The sequence below is a fragment of the Furipterus horrens genome, unplaced genomic scaffold, assembly GCF_987537825.1.
Source record: "Furipterus horrens unplaced genomic scaffold, mFurHor1.1.pri manual_scaffold_2, whole genome shotgun sequence".
In the NCBI taxonomy this organism is placed as follows: Eukaryota; Metazoa; Chordata; class Mammalia; order Chiroptera; family Furipteridae; genus Furipterus; species Furipterus horrens.
This window is the reverse complement of record NW_028327172.1, coordinates 202,613,888-202,626,730: the sequence shown is the minus strand read 5'-3', so window position 1 is coordinate 202,626,730 and position 12,843 is coordinate 202,613,888. Positions and strand designations below refer to the sequence as shown.

The 12,843-nt window shown below is 35.8% G+C and overlaps 1 protein-coding gene across 1 annotated transcript in view; it reads left to right on the top strand.

Moving 5' to 3' along the window:
- Nucleotides 1–12,843, top strand: part of TBC1D19 (TBC1 domain family member 19) — a 114,656-nt gene that overhangs the window by 55,144 nt on the left and 46,669 nt on the right. The window contains exons 10-12 of the mRNA XM_090268198.1: nucleotides 4,589–4,627; nucleotides 6,130–6,242; nucleotides 10,982–11,056. Coding sequence (XP_090124324.1) covers nucleotides 4,589–4,627; nucleotides 6,130–6,242; nucleotides 10,982–11,056 — 227 coding nt within the window. The remainder of the gene's footprint in view (nucleotides 1–4,588; nucleotides 4,628–6,129; nucleotides 6,243–10,981; nucleotides 11,057–12,843) is intronic.

Below are 12,843 nucleotides of genomic sequence, written 5' to 3'. Positions count from 1 at the left end.
GAACCTATTAACATAATGGTCCTCAGAGCATTTTTTTGAGAAACACAGATTACAGATTGGTTCTGACTTCTTTGGGTTTCTTACTCTTGGACTAGAGAATAGTACTTGGAAAGCAAAATTATAGTACTTCACGTAATCAAATAGTTAAATTCTGTAAAGAAGTCTTTTAATTTTTATTTCATATTACTTTCAGTGATCAAACACTATTATTACCTGATAGTATCATCCACTTTTATAAGAGACAAGAATTGACTGACAACTTTTGATTCTTTGGTTACTAAGACTCAGCAATCATAATTAATTTAAATGAAACTTTTATTGTTATTTTATATGTAGTCTTTGAAATAAATATGTTCAAATACTTTAGTGCTAGAAAATGATTATATGTTGTGAGGGATCCCAAATTGTATCATTGTATAGTCTGCTCAAATAATTACTTCAGAGCCAAAATAAACTAAAAGAATAGAGTACTCTGGTTCAACTATTCTATTTCGTAAAGCCAGCTTTTTGAAAGACGATCTAACACTGAAAATATTAACAAGTGGAAAATAGAAGTACAGTACCATTTAATATTCAGCTGGGCTAAACCTGGACATCACAGAATAGGCTTTCTAGAAAATCTTAGCTGCGGACAGGTTTCCTTCTCCCTCTGTGCCCAGATCTGTGGCTGAGCATGAGCATTCTGCTCCAGAGAGAATCAGATGTCCAGGTGGCCACCAGGTTGCTAGGGGATCCAGGCTCTATGTACCCTGAGAGTCACGTGTAAGTTCATGACCTTTAGCACACAGTGATCCCATTTATTAGAAAAGGTTACAAGGAACATTTTAATGTAAGAACCAAATGAAGCTTTAAGCAAGAAAAGCCAGGAATGGGAAGTAGAACTTTAAAATGAAACAAATAAACAAATTAAAATATGTATTAGATCAGACCTCCATTGTTTTTTTTCTAACTTTTCCCCCCTTTTTCCTTAGTTGTTTTATACTCTCTTCTGCATGTTAATTTATTCTCACTTGTGATTATTTAGATTTTAGAATCAAACTTCCTTTTTTCCCCCTTATTATTGAATTTATTGGCGTGACACTGTGACAAAATTATACAGGTTTCAGGGGCACATTTCTACAACACACCATCTTTTCACTGTACCATGTGTTCACCACCCAAATCAAGTCTCTGTCCATCACCAGTTATCCCCCCCGTACCCTCCAGTACCATCTCCTGTCACCCCTCCCCCAGCAATCACCACACTGTGGTCTGTGTCTATGAGTTTTTTTCCCTTTTTTTTTCTTTTTCACTCAATCGCTCTACAACCTCACCACCCAGAGCCCTGCCTCCACCAAGCTGTCATCTGCTCTCCATCTATGAGTCTGTCATTATTTTGCTTGTTAGTTCAGTTTGTTCGTTAGATTCCACATATGAGTGAAATCATATGGTACTTCTTTCTCTGACTGGTTGATTTCACTTAGCATAAAGCTCTCTAGGTCCATCCATGCTGTTGTGAAGGGTAAGATTTCCTTCTTTTTATGGCCGAGTAGTATTCCATTGTATAAATGTACAACAGCTTTTAATTCTTTTGATTCTCAAAGATTTTATTTATTTATTTATTTTTAGAGAGAAGGAAAAGGAGGGAGAAAGGGAGAGACATCACTGTGTGGTTGCCTCTCGCACGTCCCCACTTGGGGACCTGGCCCGCAACCTAGACATGTGCCCTGAGTGGGAATCGAACCAACAGCTGATTGGTTTGCAGGCCGGTATTTAATCCACTGAGCCACACTAGCCAGGGTGCAGCTTTGAATTCTTGATATTACAATCCTGAAGACTAATAAATTAAAAATAGAATTAGTAAAAAGAGAGGAGTGATATAGCCAGAGAAGCTTTTCTCTAAAGTAGCACAGAAGAAAATATCAGTGAACTTAATTTTATTACTACTGCATTTAAAGTGCAGTAAGATGTGTAAATTCCAAATTTGAAAAAATAATGTATAAGTATTAGAAAATAAGTGATGTGTTAAATGACTATGTTTTTGTCACATAATAAACTAATAGCTCATAGAATTATTTATTAGACAGCTTTAGTTTTTTTCTTTTTTTAGTTTTACTCTTTAAAATGTTGTATGCTGGCCCACCCATATCATTTCAATCAATTATGAATTTCTTATATACATCTGGATAACTTGGATTCTATTTTTGCTATATATTCAGAAGTTTATTGTTATTTGTATAAATATACCACAAATAATAAATTCTGATATGAATTTAATTAAATGTAATGCCTTTCATTGAAATAGTTTTTAATTTGACCAATTAATTTTAAAGCATAGGTTAAATATTCTTCATGTATTTCTTTAATACAAGGGAATTTTTCAGTATCTTCATTTGAATCAAATGTTGTAAGTAGTGTTTAGGGAGAGTTTTATATCAATATTTTGGTTGGTTATATTGCTATACTTTTACAGCCATTAATTACTTGGTGTTTTCGTCACTATATCACCATGTGACTTAGCTGAACTTAGGTTTACTTCTATTTTTAGCTATAGAAAATCTGAAATTATGTTTAGAAATTAAACAAATATATTTTTGCAATTTGTCAATTATATTACTGTAAACAATGTCAAGCTGTTTTTAAAAAGGTTAACTGATTGCTCTTGTAGAATCTAGCAAATCCAATCAGCAGCTTCTCCTTTCTCAGATGTGGGTAGGAAGAGGAGGAAAGGAAGTTGAGAAACTGGTTTTCTCTGCGATGGGGAGAAGAGCTAGAAGTTCTCCCCCTCATGGTTTTGTCATTCTTTTTGTTTGTTTTGACCTAATTTTTAGATATATTTTATAGAAGTATGGCATACTTACTGAAAAGGACACAAATCATGAGTATACAGATCAGTGGATTTTTACAAAGTGAACACACTTGTCTAACCTCCAACCAGATCAAGAAATAAAATATTACCAGCATCCCCAAAGCCCCTTAGGCACACTTGCAGGCTCTACCACCCCTTCGCGCCATGGGTAACAACTGTCCTGGCTCCTAACATCGTAGGTTAGTTTTGCCTATTTTTGTATTTTATAGATATGAAATCATACAGTATGTACTTTTTTGTATTGTGTGGAGTTTTATCATTCATTCTCATTGTTGTATGAATTTTATGAATATACCACTATTTCTTCATTCTATTGATCATCTGAGTTGTTTCCACTCTTATTAATAGTGGTGCTGTGAATATTCTTGTATATGTCTCTTGGTGCACATACGACGACGACGACGATATATATATATATATATATATATATACACACATATATACAGATTAGGTATACCCCTGAGAATGAATTGCTCATTTGCCATAGGATATGCATATTCAGTGTTAATAAATGTTACCAACTAGTCTTCCAAGGTGGTTGTATTAATTTACACTCCTGCTACCTTTGTGTAAGTTCATTTGCTCCATTTCATTTGCATTTAGAATTGTTGGTCTTTTTCATTTTAGCCATTGTAGTGAGTGTGTATTTCATATGCTTTTACGTGCGTATCTGGTGACAAACACAGTTGAGCACCTTTTCATGTTTACTGGGCTTTTGGACATCTTCTTTTGTAAAAACCTGTTAGAGTCTTTTGCCTCTTTGTGTCAGTCAGTGGTCTTTTCCTTACTGACTTACCAGGAGTTCTTTATATATTCTGGATACAAGTCCTTTGCTGGATAAATGTATTGTAAATACATTTCCCACTCTGTGACTTACCTTTTCACTTTCTATGATGTCTTTTGGTGAACAGGAGTTTTTCAGTTTTAATTTTGTCTAGTTCGTGAGTCTTTTTTCTTTGATTTGATACTTTAAAAACAAATCTTTGCTTCTTTCATATAGTCTTTTTAAATGTCATTGTAAAATTAGATTTCCTTTATTGGTAGATTAGAAGTGGGACGTTGCAAGTGAAGGTGTCAACATGTTTTTTTAATTGATGTATAACTGACATACATTGTACTAGTTTCAGGTGTACAACATGATTCTATATTAGTATGTATTGCAGAATGACCACCACAATAAGTCTAGTTAACATCCTTCACCATACATTCTTACAGAATTTTTTTCCTTGTGGTAAAAACTCTTAAGATTTATTCTCTTAACAACTTTAAGATATGCAACACAGTATTAACTACAGTCAGCATGCTGTCCATGACATCCCCGTGATTTATTTATTTTATAACTGGAAATTTTTACTTTTCAGCTCCCTTCACCCATTTTGCCCCCACTTCTACCCTGACCTCTGGCAATCACCAAAAATTTTGCCTTTTTCTTCAGGAAAAAAATCAAAGATGAATGGGCAGAAACATTTTTGTGTTTTGAGAAGATATTCTGTTTTAACAAAGGAAAATTAGTCAATTTTTTCTTCTGACTAATGTACTTTTAAAATTTCTACAAACTTGAAACAACTTAGAAAAAGGATTTTATGTGTATAAATATGAATATGCTTATTGTTTTCTATAGAGCCATTCAGTTTTAAACATAATTAAAAGAATCAATAGCAGAAAAAATATACCCATTATTTCTAAATGTGGCTGATCATATTTATGTTTAATAAATTTATTTTCTTTTATAATTCCTAGAACTTTTTGAAAATGAGCATGTATGTATTGGGCAAAAAGGTAAGCTTTTGATTATATTTATTATAATTTCTGAAAATGAGACAGCTCTAAGTAAATGTCTGTATTGTATACCCCCAGCTGAAGCTTAACCTTGGAAAATCTAAAAACCTAAGAAGGGAGTAATATTTAACAACATAAATACTCAATGGGGATCTTTCTAAGGAGGGGAAATGCATCATTTTGGCTTCATCAGTAAATGTCAGATAAGGAAGTACACAGATGGTTCACTAAAAAGGAAATAAATGCAGACACACATTCTTCAAGGACGGTAGCTTGATCCATGCAGCAGTAGAATTTAATTTTAAAATCAAAGAGGCAGGTTCTCTCTCTGATGCGCCCACACACTTCTCATTAGTGTTAATGGAAAGATGCTCCGGCATCAGGAGAAAATGTAACCATCACACTGTTCCTAATGGCAACACTTAATAACCGAAGCAGCTCCCTGTGTTCTGGGAAGTAATTATTCCCCATCTTCTGAAGGTTTTTTTTTCTTTGTTTTTGTAAATCCTGTTTTACCTTTGAAATAGGAAGTACAAATAAGTCTTTGTGTCAAAATAAACCTTCTGTGGCAATTATATTGTGATATTCTAAACTTCCTAATTTTTCAAAATCATATGTATTTTTAAAACTTCATTTGTATGATTTGACATTTTTATTAAACACAGTTGTAAATTAAAATGTTTTATTTTTTTAATTTCATATCTCTTTGTTTTGGTTTTGTCATTTTCACTTAGTATAAGTTTTTTTTCGCTTTTCCTTTAAGAAGAAAATATAAGGAAACAGTACTGTTAGACAAATGTCAGCAGTTGTCTAGTAAGTCTATTATTATTTTGTTTGTTTTCTTTTTGGGGGTGGGAGCTTTATTTCCAGACTTAATAACTGGTATATTCATTAAAGAAAACAAAAATGAAAATGGAAGCAAAAGTATAATATATTGATTTTGTGAACTTGGCTGCTTATGAGTAATTTTTGGCCTTTTTAAATGTTAGCAGATCTTTTGTTTTCTTTTGGGCAGATAACTAACAAGTAACCTAAAAGAATGGATATCTTACATCTTTTATAATTCTTAAATAAATATTTCAAGTGCCATACTAATTCCAAATACTATAACATCCATGACTTAGTGGAATATTCATAAGAAATTTAGGGTTTCTGTAGCTATGACTTGACTTGATCATGGAATCCAAAAACTATTATATATATGCAGCACTAGTTTCAGATCCGTGGAGCTAGAGTTAAAGCGAAGTTATCTCAAGGTAAGCACGTTAAAAACTTTTACCAGGCCGGGTAGGAGGTGGAGGAGCTGAAGGCTTAAAACTTGTAGGGCTGTAAATAGGGCCACATCAAAATTCAGAGAGGGAAAGAAGGTTGTCATGACATGATATAAATATGTTAGATATAAAGAGTAAATGTTAGCTTCCCAAAAGCTTTTAATTAAAGATTCCAGTGTTATTTTTTTAAATCATGACATATCTAATGATATTTTAATGTACTTTTGCCAGTTCTAGCTGAACAGGACAGTGCTGCTGCTCAACAGTATATCAGACAAGGAAGTCCCACAGCACTGAGAGCCGAATTATGGGCTCTCATTTTGAATATTTCCAGTCAACCTGAGGTAAGAAGCAAACAGGATAAGCCAAATTTGAACTATTGATATTTATTTTTCAAAGACCAGTTATTCAAAGAGGAAATAGTTTTGGTTTGTAGTCTAATATTTACCCCTTTTTTGTTTTTGAATTCACTGTAGTTTTGAGCCTAAGACATGATTAACATAATTTAATCACTGTGCTTAATGTAGAGGTTTTTGTTATGAGTAATTAGTTAGATTGTGTGGACTTATACATACAACAGAACAGTAAGTAATATTATAAGAAATGGGGGTCCGCCCATTTAGATCATGATGTGTGGTGGAAACGGGATTGTTAGAATACAGAGAAGTGAAGGTGAGAAACTCGGTATACTTGGTCACTCGTCGTCGTCGGCAGCCGTCCGTCTCGAGAGACGATGGCGTAGCTTCCTGAGAGTCTATCTGCACCGCCGAGAATGGCTGTGCAGTCCGATTCGGGAGTGACAATCCCTGCCACACTTGTTACAGGTGAAGGCAGATGGTTGTTGTTGCTGCTGCTGACGCTGCTTCCGCCTCGATCTTTTCTGGACCGCCTCCTCGTTGCGCGCAGCCTCCGCGCGTGACGTACCTTGCCTGACCGCGAGCCTCCAGGCTAGGCGGTCGTCTGCTTGAACTTCCCATGTGTTGAGATTGATGGAGCATTGTGTCATGTCCTTTTTGCAGATGTCTTTGAACCGCAGTTTTGGGCGCCCTGTCATCCTCTTGCCTTCTGCTAGCTCGCCGTAGAGGAGGTCTTTGGGGATACGGCCTGCATCCATTCTTTTGACATGGCCGAGCCACCTGAGGCGTCTCTCGCTAAGAACTGCATGCAAACTGCACATATTGGCTCGCTTCAGCACCTCGGTGTTGGGGACCTACTTGGTCACTACAGTTACCTTTTATTTTCGATCCTCACCTGAGGATATGTTCATCGATTTGAGAGGCGGGGCGAGAAGCATTGACGTGAGAGAAACATCGATCGGGTTGCCTCCCATACGCACCCTGACCTTTTCGTGCACAGGACACCATTCTAACCTCCTGAGCAACCTGGCCAGGGCTATGGTTACTTATGAAATATGTACTCTTTTTATGGTTCTAAAAATTGACAGGTTATATGGAAATATTATTTAAATATAAGAACATTTTATTTTAGGAAATAGAATGAACATGGAGAGAAATCACCAGCAAACAGGTAGTAGAGGCAATAAAGAAAAATTATGGAAGACAGTGATTGTTTTTGAAATATTCTTAGTAAGGACTTTTTTTCTTAAACTCATGCATCATATAAGTCATCCATTTAAATATTTTAATAAAGAACAAACTAATAGTTCCCTAGCCTAGTGTTTAAAAACATGATTTTAGAATCATATGGTCCTGGTTTCAACTCCTAGCTCTCCCAACTTACTTGAAATATGTCATTGAGTAAGTTACTTAAAATTTTTTCAAACCTCAATTTACCCATACTTAAATATATGTAATAATGTTTATACCCTAGAGTGGTTGGGACAATTAAATGGAATAATGTTTCTGAGTCTTACCACAGAGCCTGACATCAGTGGTCACCATTAATGGTAGTAATATAATTATTTTATAAATTAATTAAAATGTATAATATGCAGTGTTTAAGAAGTCAAATATTATTATCCTTATAAAAACTACACTTCTAACCTTTGCAAATTATGTCTGCATGTGTGCATGCGCATGTGTTTTTTAAATCTCCCCCTGTGAACAACACTGCCCAAAACAACTTGCTTCTTTTTTAAAAGAATAAAGCTTGTGATTCATTTCAGAGCAGTGTTAGACAAACTGATAGTGCCAATTTTGTGCGGTGATAATTCGAAGTAACAGTGTACCAAACAGATTTGAGTGTGTGCTGGGCGTTTTTTGTAAGTGTATCGGCTCTTGTAGATGTGGTTGTAACCCGTGTGCTGATCTCACTGTGCGGATGACCTAGCACCTTCCTGGGTCAGGAGTGAGACTGCAGCAGGACTGACTAGTGTCATCTCAAAGACAGATGTCCAGAAATGTCACCTGAGAATGATAACACTCTTAGATAACAATCGCTTATATAATGATAGAAGCATTTTTATACTTGTGTCTTGAGAGCTAATAGTCATCTTCATTTTCTAAATGCAAAATGACAAGTCTGTAAATAGAAATTCATAGAAAAGCGATATTGATTTTGTTGAATAAAGCGCTTCCCATTACTTACACTTATTTTCAGCTGTAATAGTGTGACCTCAATGAACTATATAGCAGTTCCAAATAATTGTAGGTGAAACGAGATTGGGGCAGTGAGAATACTTCTTATCAAGAATATAATCAGAATATTTTGTTCAGTTACTTTTCAGTCACTTAAAATGAGCTACACATACAAATGCAGTCATACTTGAGGTGTCAAAGAGACAAATGGAATACTTTATGCCCATAAAACTATTTTAAAAATCTTATCTCAATAGAAAGACTTTTGATCTAATGCTCTAAGTTCCTGGTAGTTAATTTATTTAGTACTTTCCTTAAAACAGTATCTAACTTTGATTTTTTTTCTTTTTAAAAAATATGTCATAAGTTTGCTTATATGTATTTTTTTCCTATATAATTTTATGTGTGAGTCAAAATATCTATATTTTGTAATTATTATTTTTTATGTTTTAAAATGTTTTGCTTAATTTAAGCTTGGTAACTAAAAAGAAGACAAAATTTTTTATACTTTCCTAGGGTACTTGCTTACTGATAAAATAACCAAGGCTAGTGTTAACATTTAAGATTTTCTTTAGTGATTCCTGAGTAAGATTTTCCATTTTACCTGGGTCCACAATAGTGCCTGACCTTGGTTTTCCTGATCACCTCCCCTAATCTTCACAGTGCCTGTTTTCGATCTTCACTCTTCTCAACCTCTTCTTTCTAGAGCCTTAACGAAAGACCTCACCTCCTCCTACCCAGAGAAAACAGAAATCGTCTTAGGAAATGAATTCAGATTTCTTCCACCAGACTTGTAAACTTAATGACATCAGCAGCTGTTCTTTCCTCCTCTACTTTTACAGCTAAACTTTCTGAAAGAAAAGTCTGTGGTGGATGTTCTCACTTCCGTACTCTCATTACTCACTCTACCATGGTCTGGCAAATGCCCCCTACATGACCGTAAGTGTCCTGGCCAAGGCAGCTATGTGACAGACACTCATCTTTTCCCCAGACCACCCTGCCCCACAACTCTTGTTTGAGGCACTGTCTTCACAAAGAATCATACAGATTGGTGTGTGCTAATGGAGCCAAGCCGTGTTTGGATGTGGGTGCTAAAATACCTGAGAGATGAATGGAGGGATTTGGAGGAACACAGGGGTCAGCTAAAGCAGTGAGATAATATTCCATCTCACTTTAACACAATACTACCCACCTGATTCTTTTTCTGTAATCTTTATTTTGAATGTCCTAACCAACTATTAACATGACGCTTTTAGTGGATTACATTCTAAAGTCTCTCCTCCCTCTTTCTTTCCATTTCTCCTTCTGTTTTTTTCATTTCTTCCCTTTTTCCTCTCCTTTCTATCTTCCCTCTCTTCTTTCTATTTCTTATTCTCTATTAAACAGCCTAATTTTATCAAATTTTATAGTGTTATGGGACCATGTTCTAATATAAAAAGAATCCTGACTTCTTTCAATGCTATATGATTACTTTTACTACCAGGGATGATTTAGTATGTTTAAACTATGGATAAAAACATATTATGGGTAGTATGTTTAAACTATGTTTAAAGTATGGATAAAATAACTATGGGATATTTACACAATGGAATAGTACTCGGCCATGAAAAAGAAGAAAACTTTACCCTTTGTGACAGCATGGATGGACCTGGAGAACATTATGCTAAGTGAAATAAGCCAGTCAAAGAAAGACAAATACCATATGATTTTACCCATATGTAGAATCTGATGAACAAACTGAACTAACAAGCAAAATAGAGACAGACTCACAAATGGAGAGCATGATGACAGCTATGGAGGGTAGGTCAGGGGGAGGGATTGAACTGAAAGGAAAAAGGACTCATGGACACGGACAACAGGGTGGTGACTGATGGGGGGTAGGAGGGTGTAAGGGGGATAAATGATAATGGAAAAAATACAATCAAAAGGAAATAAAGTAAAATGTTTGTCTTTAAAAATGTCAAAATGAAGTTAGCTGTGTATTTTTTTCCCTTGATTAAAAATTATGTTTAAAGGAAAAAAGAAAATAGAAAGGCAGTATAGAGCAGTCCTTCCGTTTTTTGTATAGTTTCTAGGGTCAGGTTTCCTGGGATCAAATCTCACTACCTTGTGTCCTAGAACAGAACTTGCTTTTTTCTCTGGGCCTCGGTTTTTCAAATGTAAATGAGAATAATAATCACTGAACTATTGTATTTCATTGGTATGGAATTAAATGAGTTAACTCATGTATATATGGTAAAACAGTTCCTCGCACCTAGTAATTAATAATGACTATAGTGGCTATTAAAGTTAAATTATAGTTAATCAATTTAACAAACATTGATTGAATACCCATCAGGTGCTAGATCTTATCCTAAGTGACAGGATGAGGTATATTTATTGAGCATCTAGTATTGGCCAGACGTGGAAAATGTAGTTGTGAATAAAATGAAGTCCCTATTCTCTTAGTGTTTATAATACTATTAACAGTTAATATTTATTAAAGTTTGAGGCTGACTTTATAAATGTGATTGGCCTTTAATTTTTGGTTTTACTTTTAACTCCAGGATATCTTGTATTACGAGCAGCTTAAGGCCAATGTGATACAACATGATCTTTTGGTGGACAGTCTAATTTATAAAGTAAGTAAAAGTTTTCAGTTTTTTCATCACATTATTATCATTAGAATATTTTTGAGCGTCTTTGACATGTAGGGCCTGCACTATGTATGATGATACATATTAACCTTGAAAAATAAATTTAAGTAATTATTATAAAGTTGACCTTCAAGTTTTACATTCTCCATCCAAAGTTACCTCCTTTCCCTTTGAAGCCATCCTTACGATCCTTTCCTGGCCCTCCCAGTTTTTGATTAAGAGAATGATAAGTATTTCTTATCCTTTTAAATTCAAGCTTACCACACAAGCTAAAAAAGCAACTGAAAGAAATATCGGACTATAATATTTTAATCTTATTTATCTCATTCTTTAGGACCTACTTGTTCTCTGGTATTGAAGTCACTTTTATTTTTATTTTCTTTTAAGTTCTAGACACATGGTTAAACACATCTCGAGGGTTATGCTAGGGGTACACTGAGTTTTTGATTTTAGTTGTCTGCTCTGAAGTTGAGATGCAGATGATGCAGATGCTGTAAGCACGATATAGGATAGGACTGGTTCAGGATTAATAATTCGGCTATTTAAAACACTTGGATTTTAAATTTAGAACTTGTAAGACAGAGGAGAAGGGTATAGTGTTTCAGGTCTCAGAAATGGGGAAAGAAGATCATAACAGTGAGGACCGGAGGATCTGTCTGGGAGAACAAGGCAACTGTGGGCATCTGGTGACGGCTTGCTGTGTGCCATACAGTGTTCCAGGCTCTTTACGTAGATCGTCATTTGATCCTGGCAGCTACCTTAAGAGTAGCAGAAACCAGCATTTAGGCTATCAATGATAAGTGTATTTCTTCCTGGGGAAAAAAACTAGCTATCTACGAAAGCATGCATTAAATATAACGGAGCTTATGGGAAAAATGGGGTCAGGTTACCTTTCGCAATTCGTAACCAGAGTCCTCACAAAGACAGTAATTGGGATACGCATTGGGGAGCTCAGGCAGGCTGAGCCTGCAGGAGCTGTTAGGATGTACAGAAATGCTAACGCAGAAATGCTAAAATAACGCAGATGGAAGCGGTGGGCTGAGCTACCGGGGCAGCCGCTAAGGTGCGCACGAGAGGAAGTAAAGCAACGACGAGATGTGCGAGGCCAGGTGTGCCTTTCGGGGGAGGGAGCACCCAGTGCACGCGTTCATTTTACCTCTTCTTCATTACAGTTATAGGGATCGTGCTTGTGCAGCAGCTGAGCTGAAGGCTTTTCCCTTTCCTGATTATAATTCCCGCTGTTTTAGCTCTCCTTTTCCAAAGAAAAACTGCATTTGAACCGACACAATTTCCGTGTTATACTAGCCTCATTCCCTTACTTACCAGCCTCATCATGACGTGTGTTATGACAAACAGGAAGTACTATTATTTTTAACATTTTACAGATAAGGGAACTGAGGTAAAGAAGTTTGTTTAAATTTACATATTAAGTAGCAAAGCCAAGATATGAATCCAGGCAATGTGACTTCTCCACCATACTTTTAACCACTGTGCTCTATAGGAAGCGAAGATTAGCAGAGTTAAGAGGATACAGTCTTTTATTTGAAGACATTTTAATTAATCTTTTTTCGAGAGATGGGGCAGGGGAGAGAGAGAGGGAGAAAAACATAGATGTGTGAGAGAAACATCGATCAGTTGCCTCTCTCACACCCCCCAACCAGGGACCCGGCCCACAGCCCAGACATGTGCCCTGACCAGGAATCGAACCGGCCACCTTTTGTTTTGCAGGACCACGCTCAGCCCACTGAGCCGCACAAGTCAGTGCAAGGGCA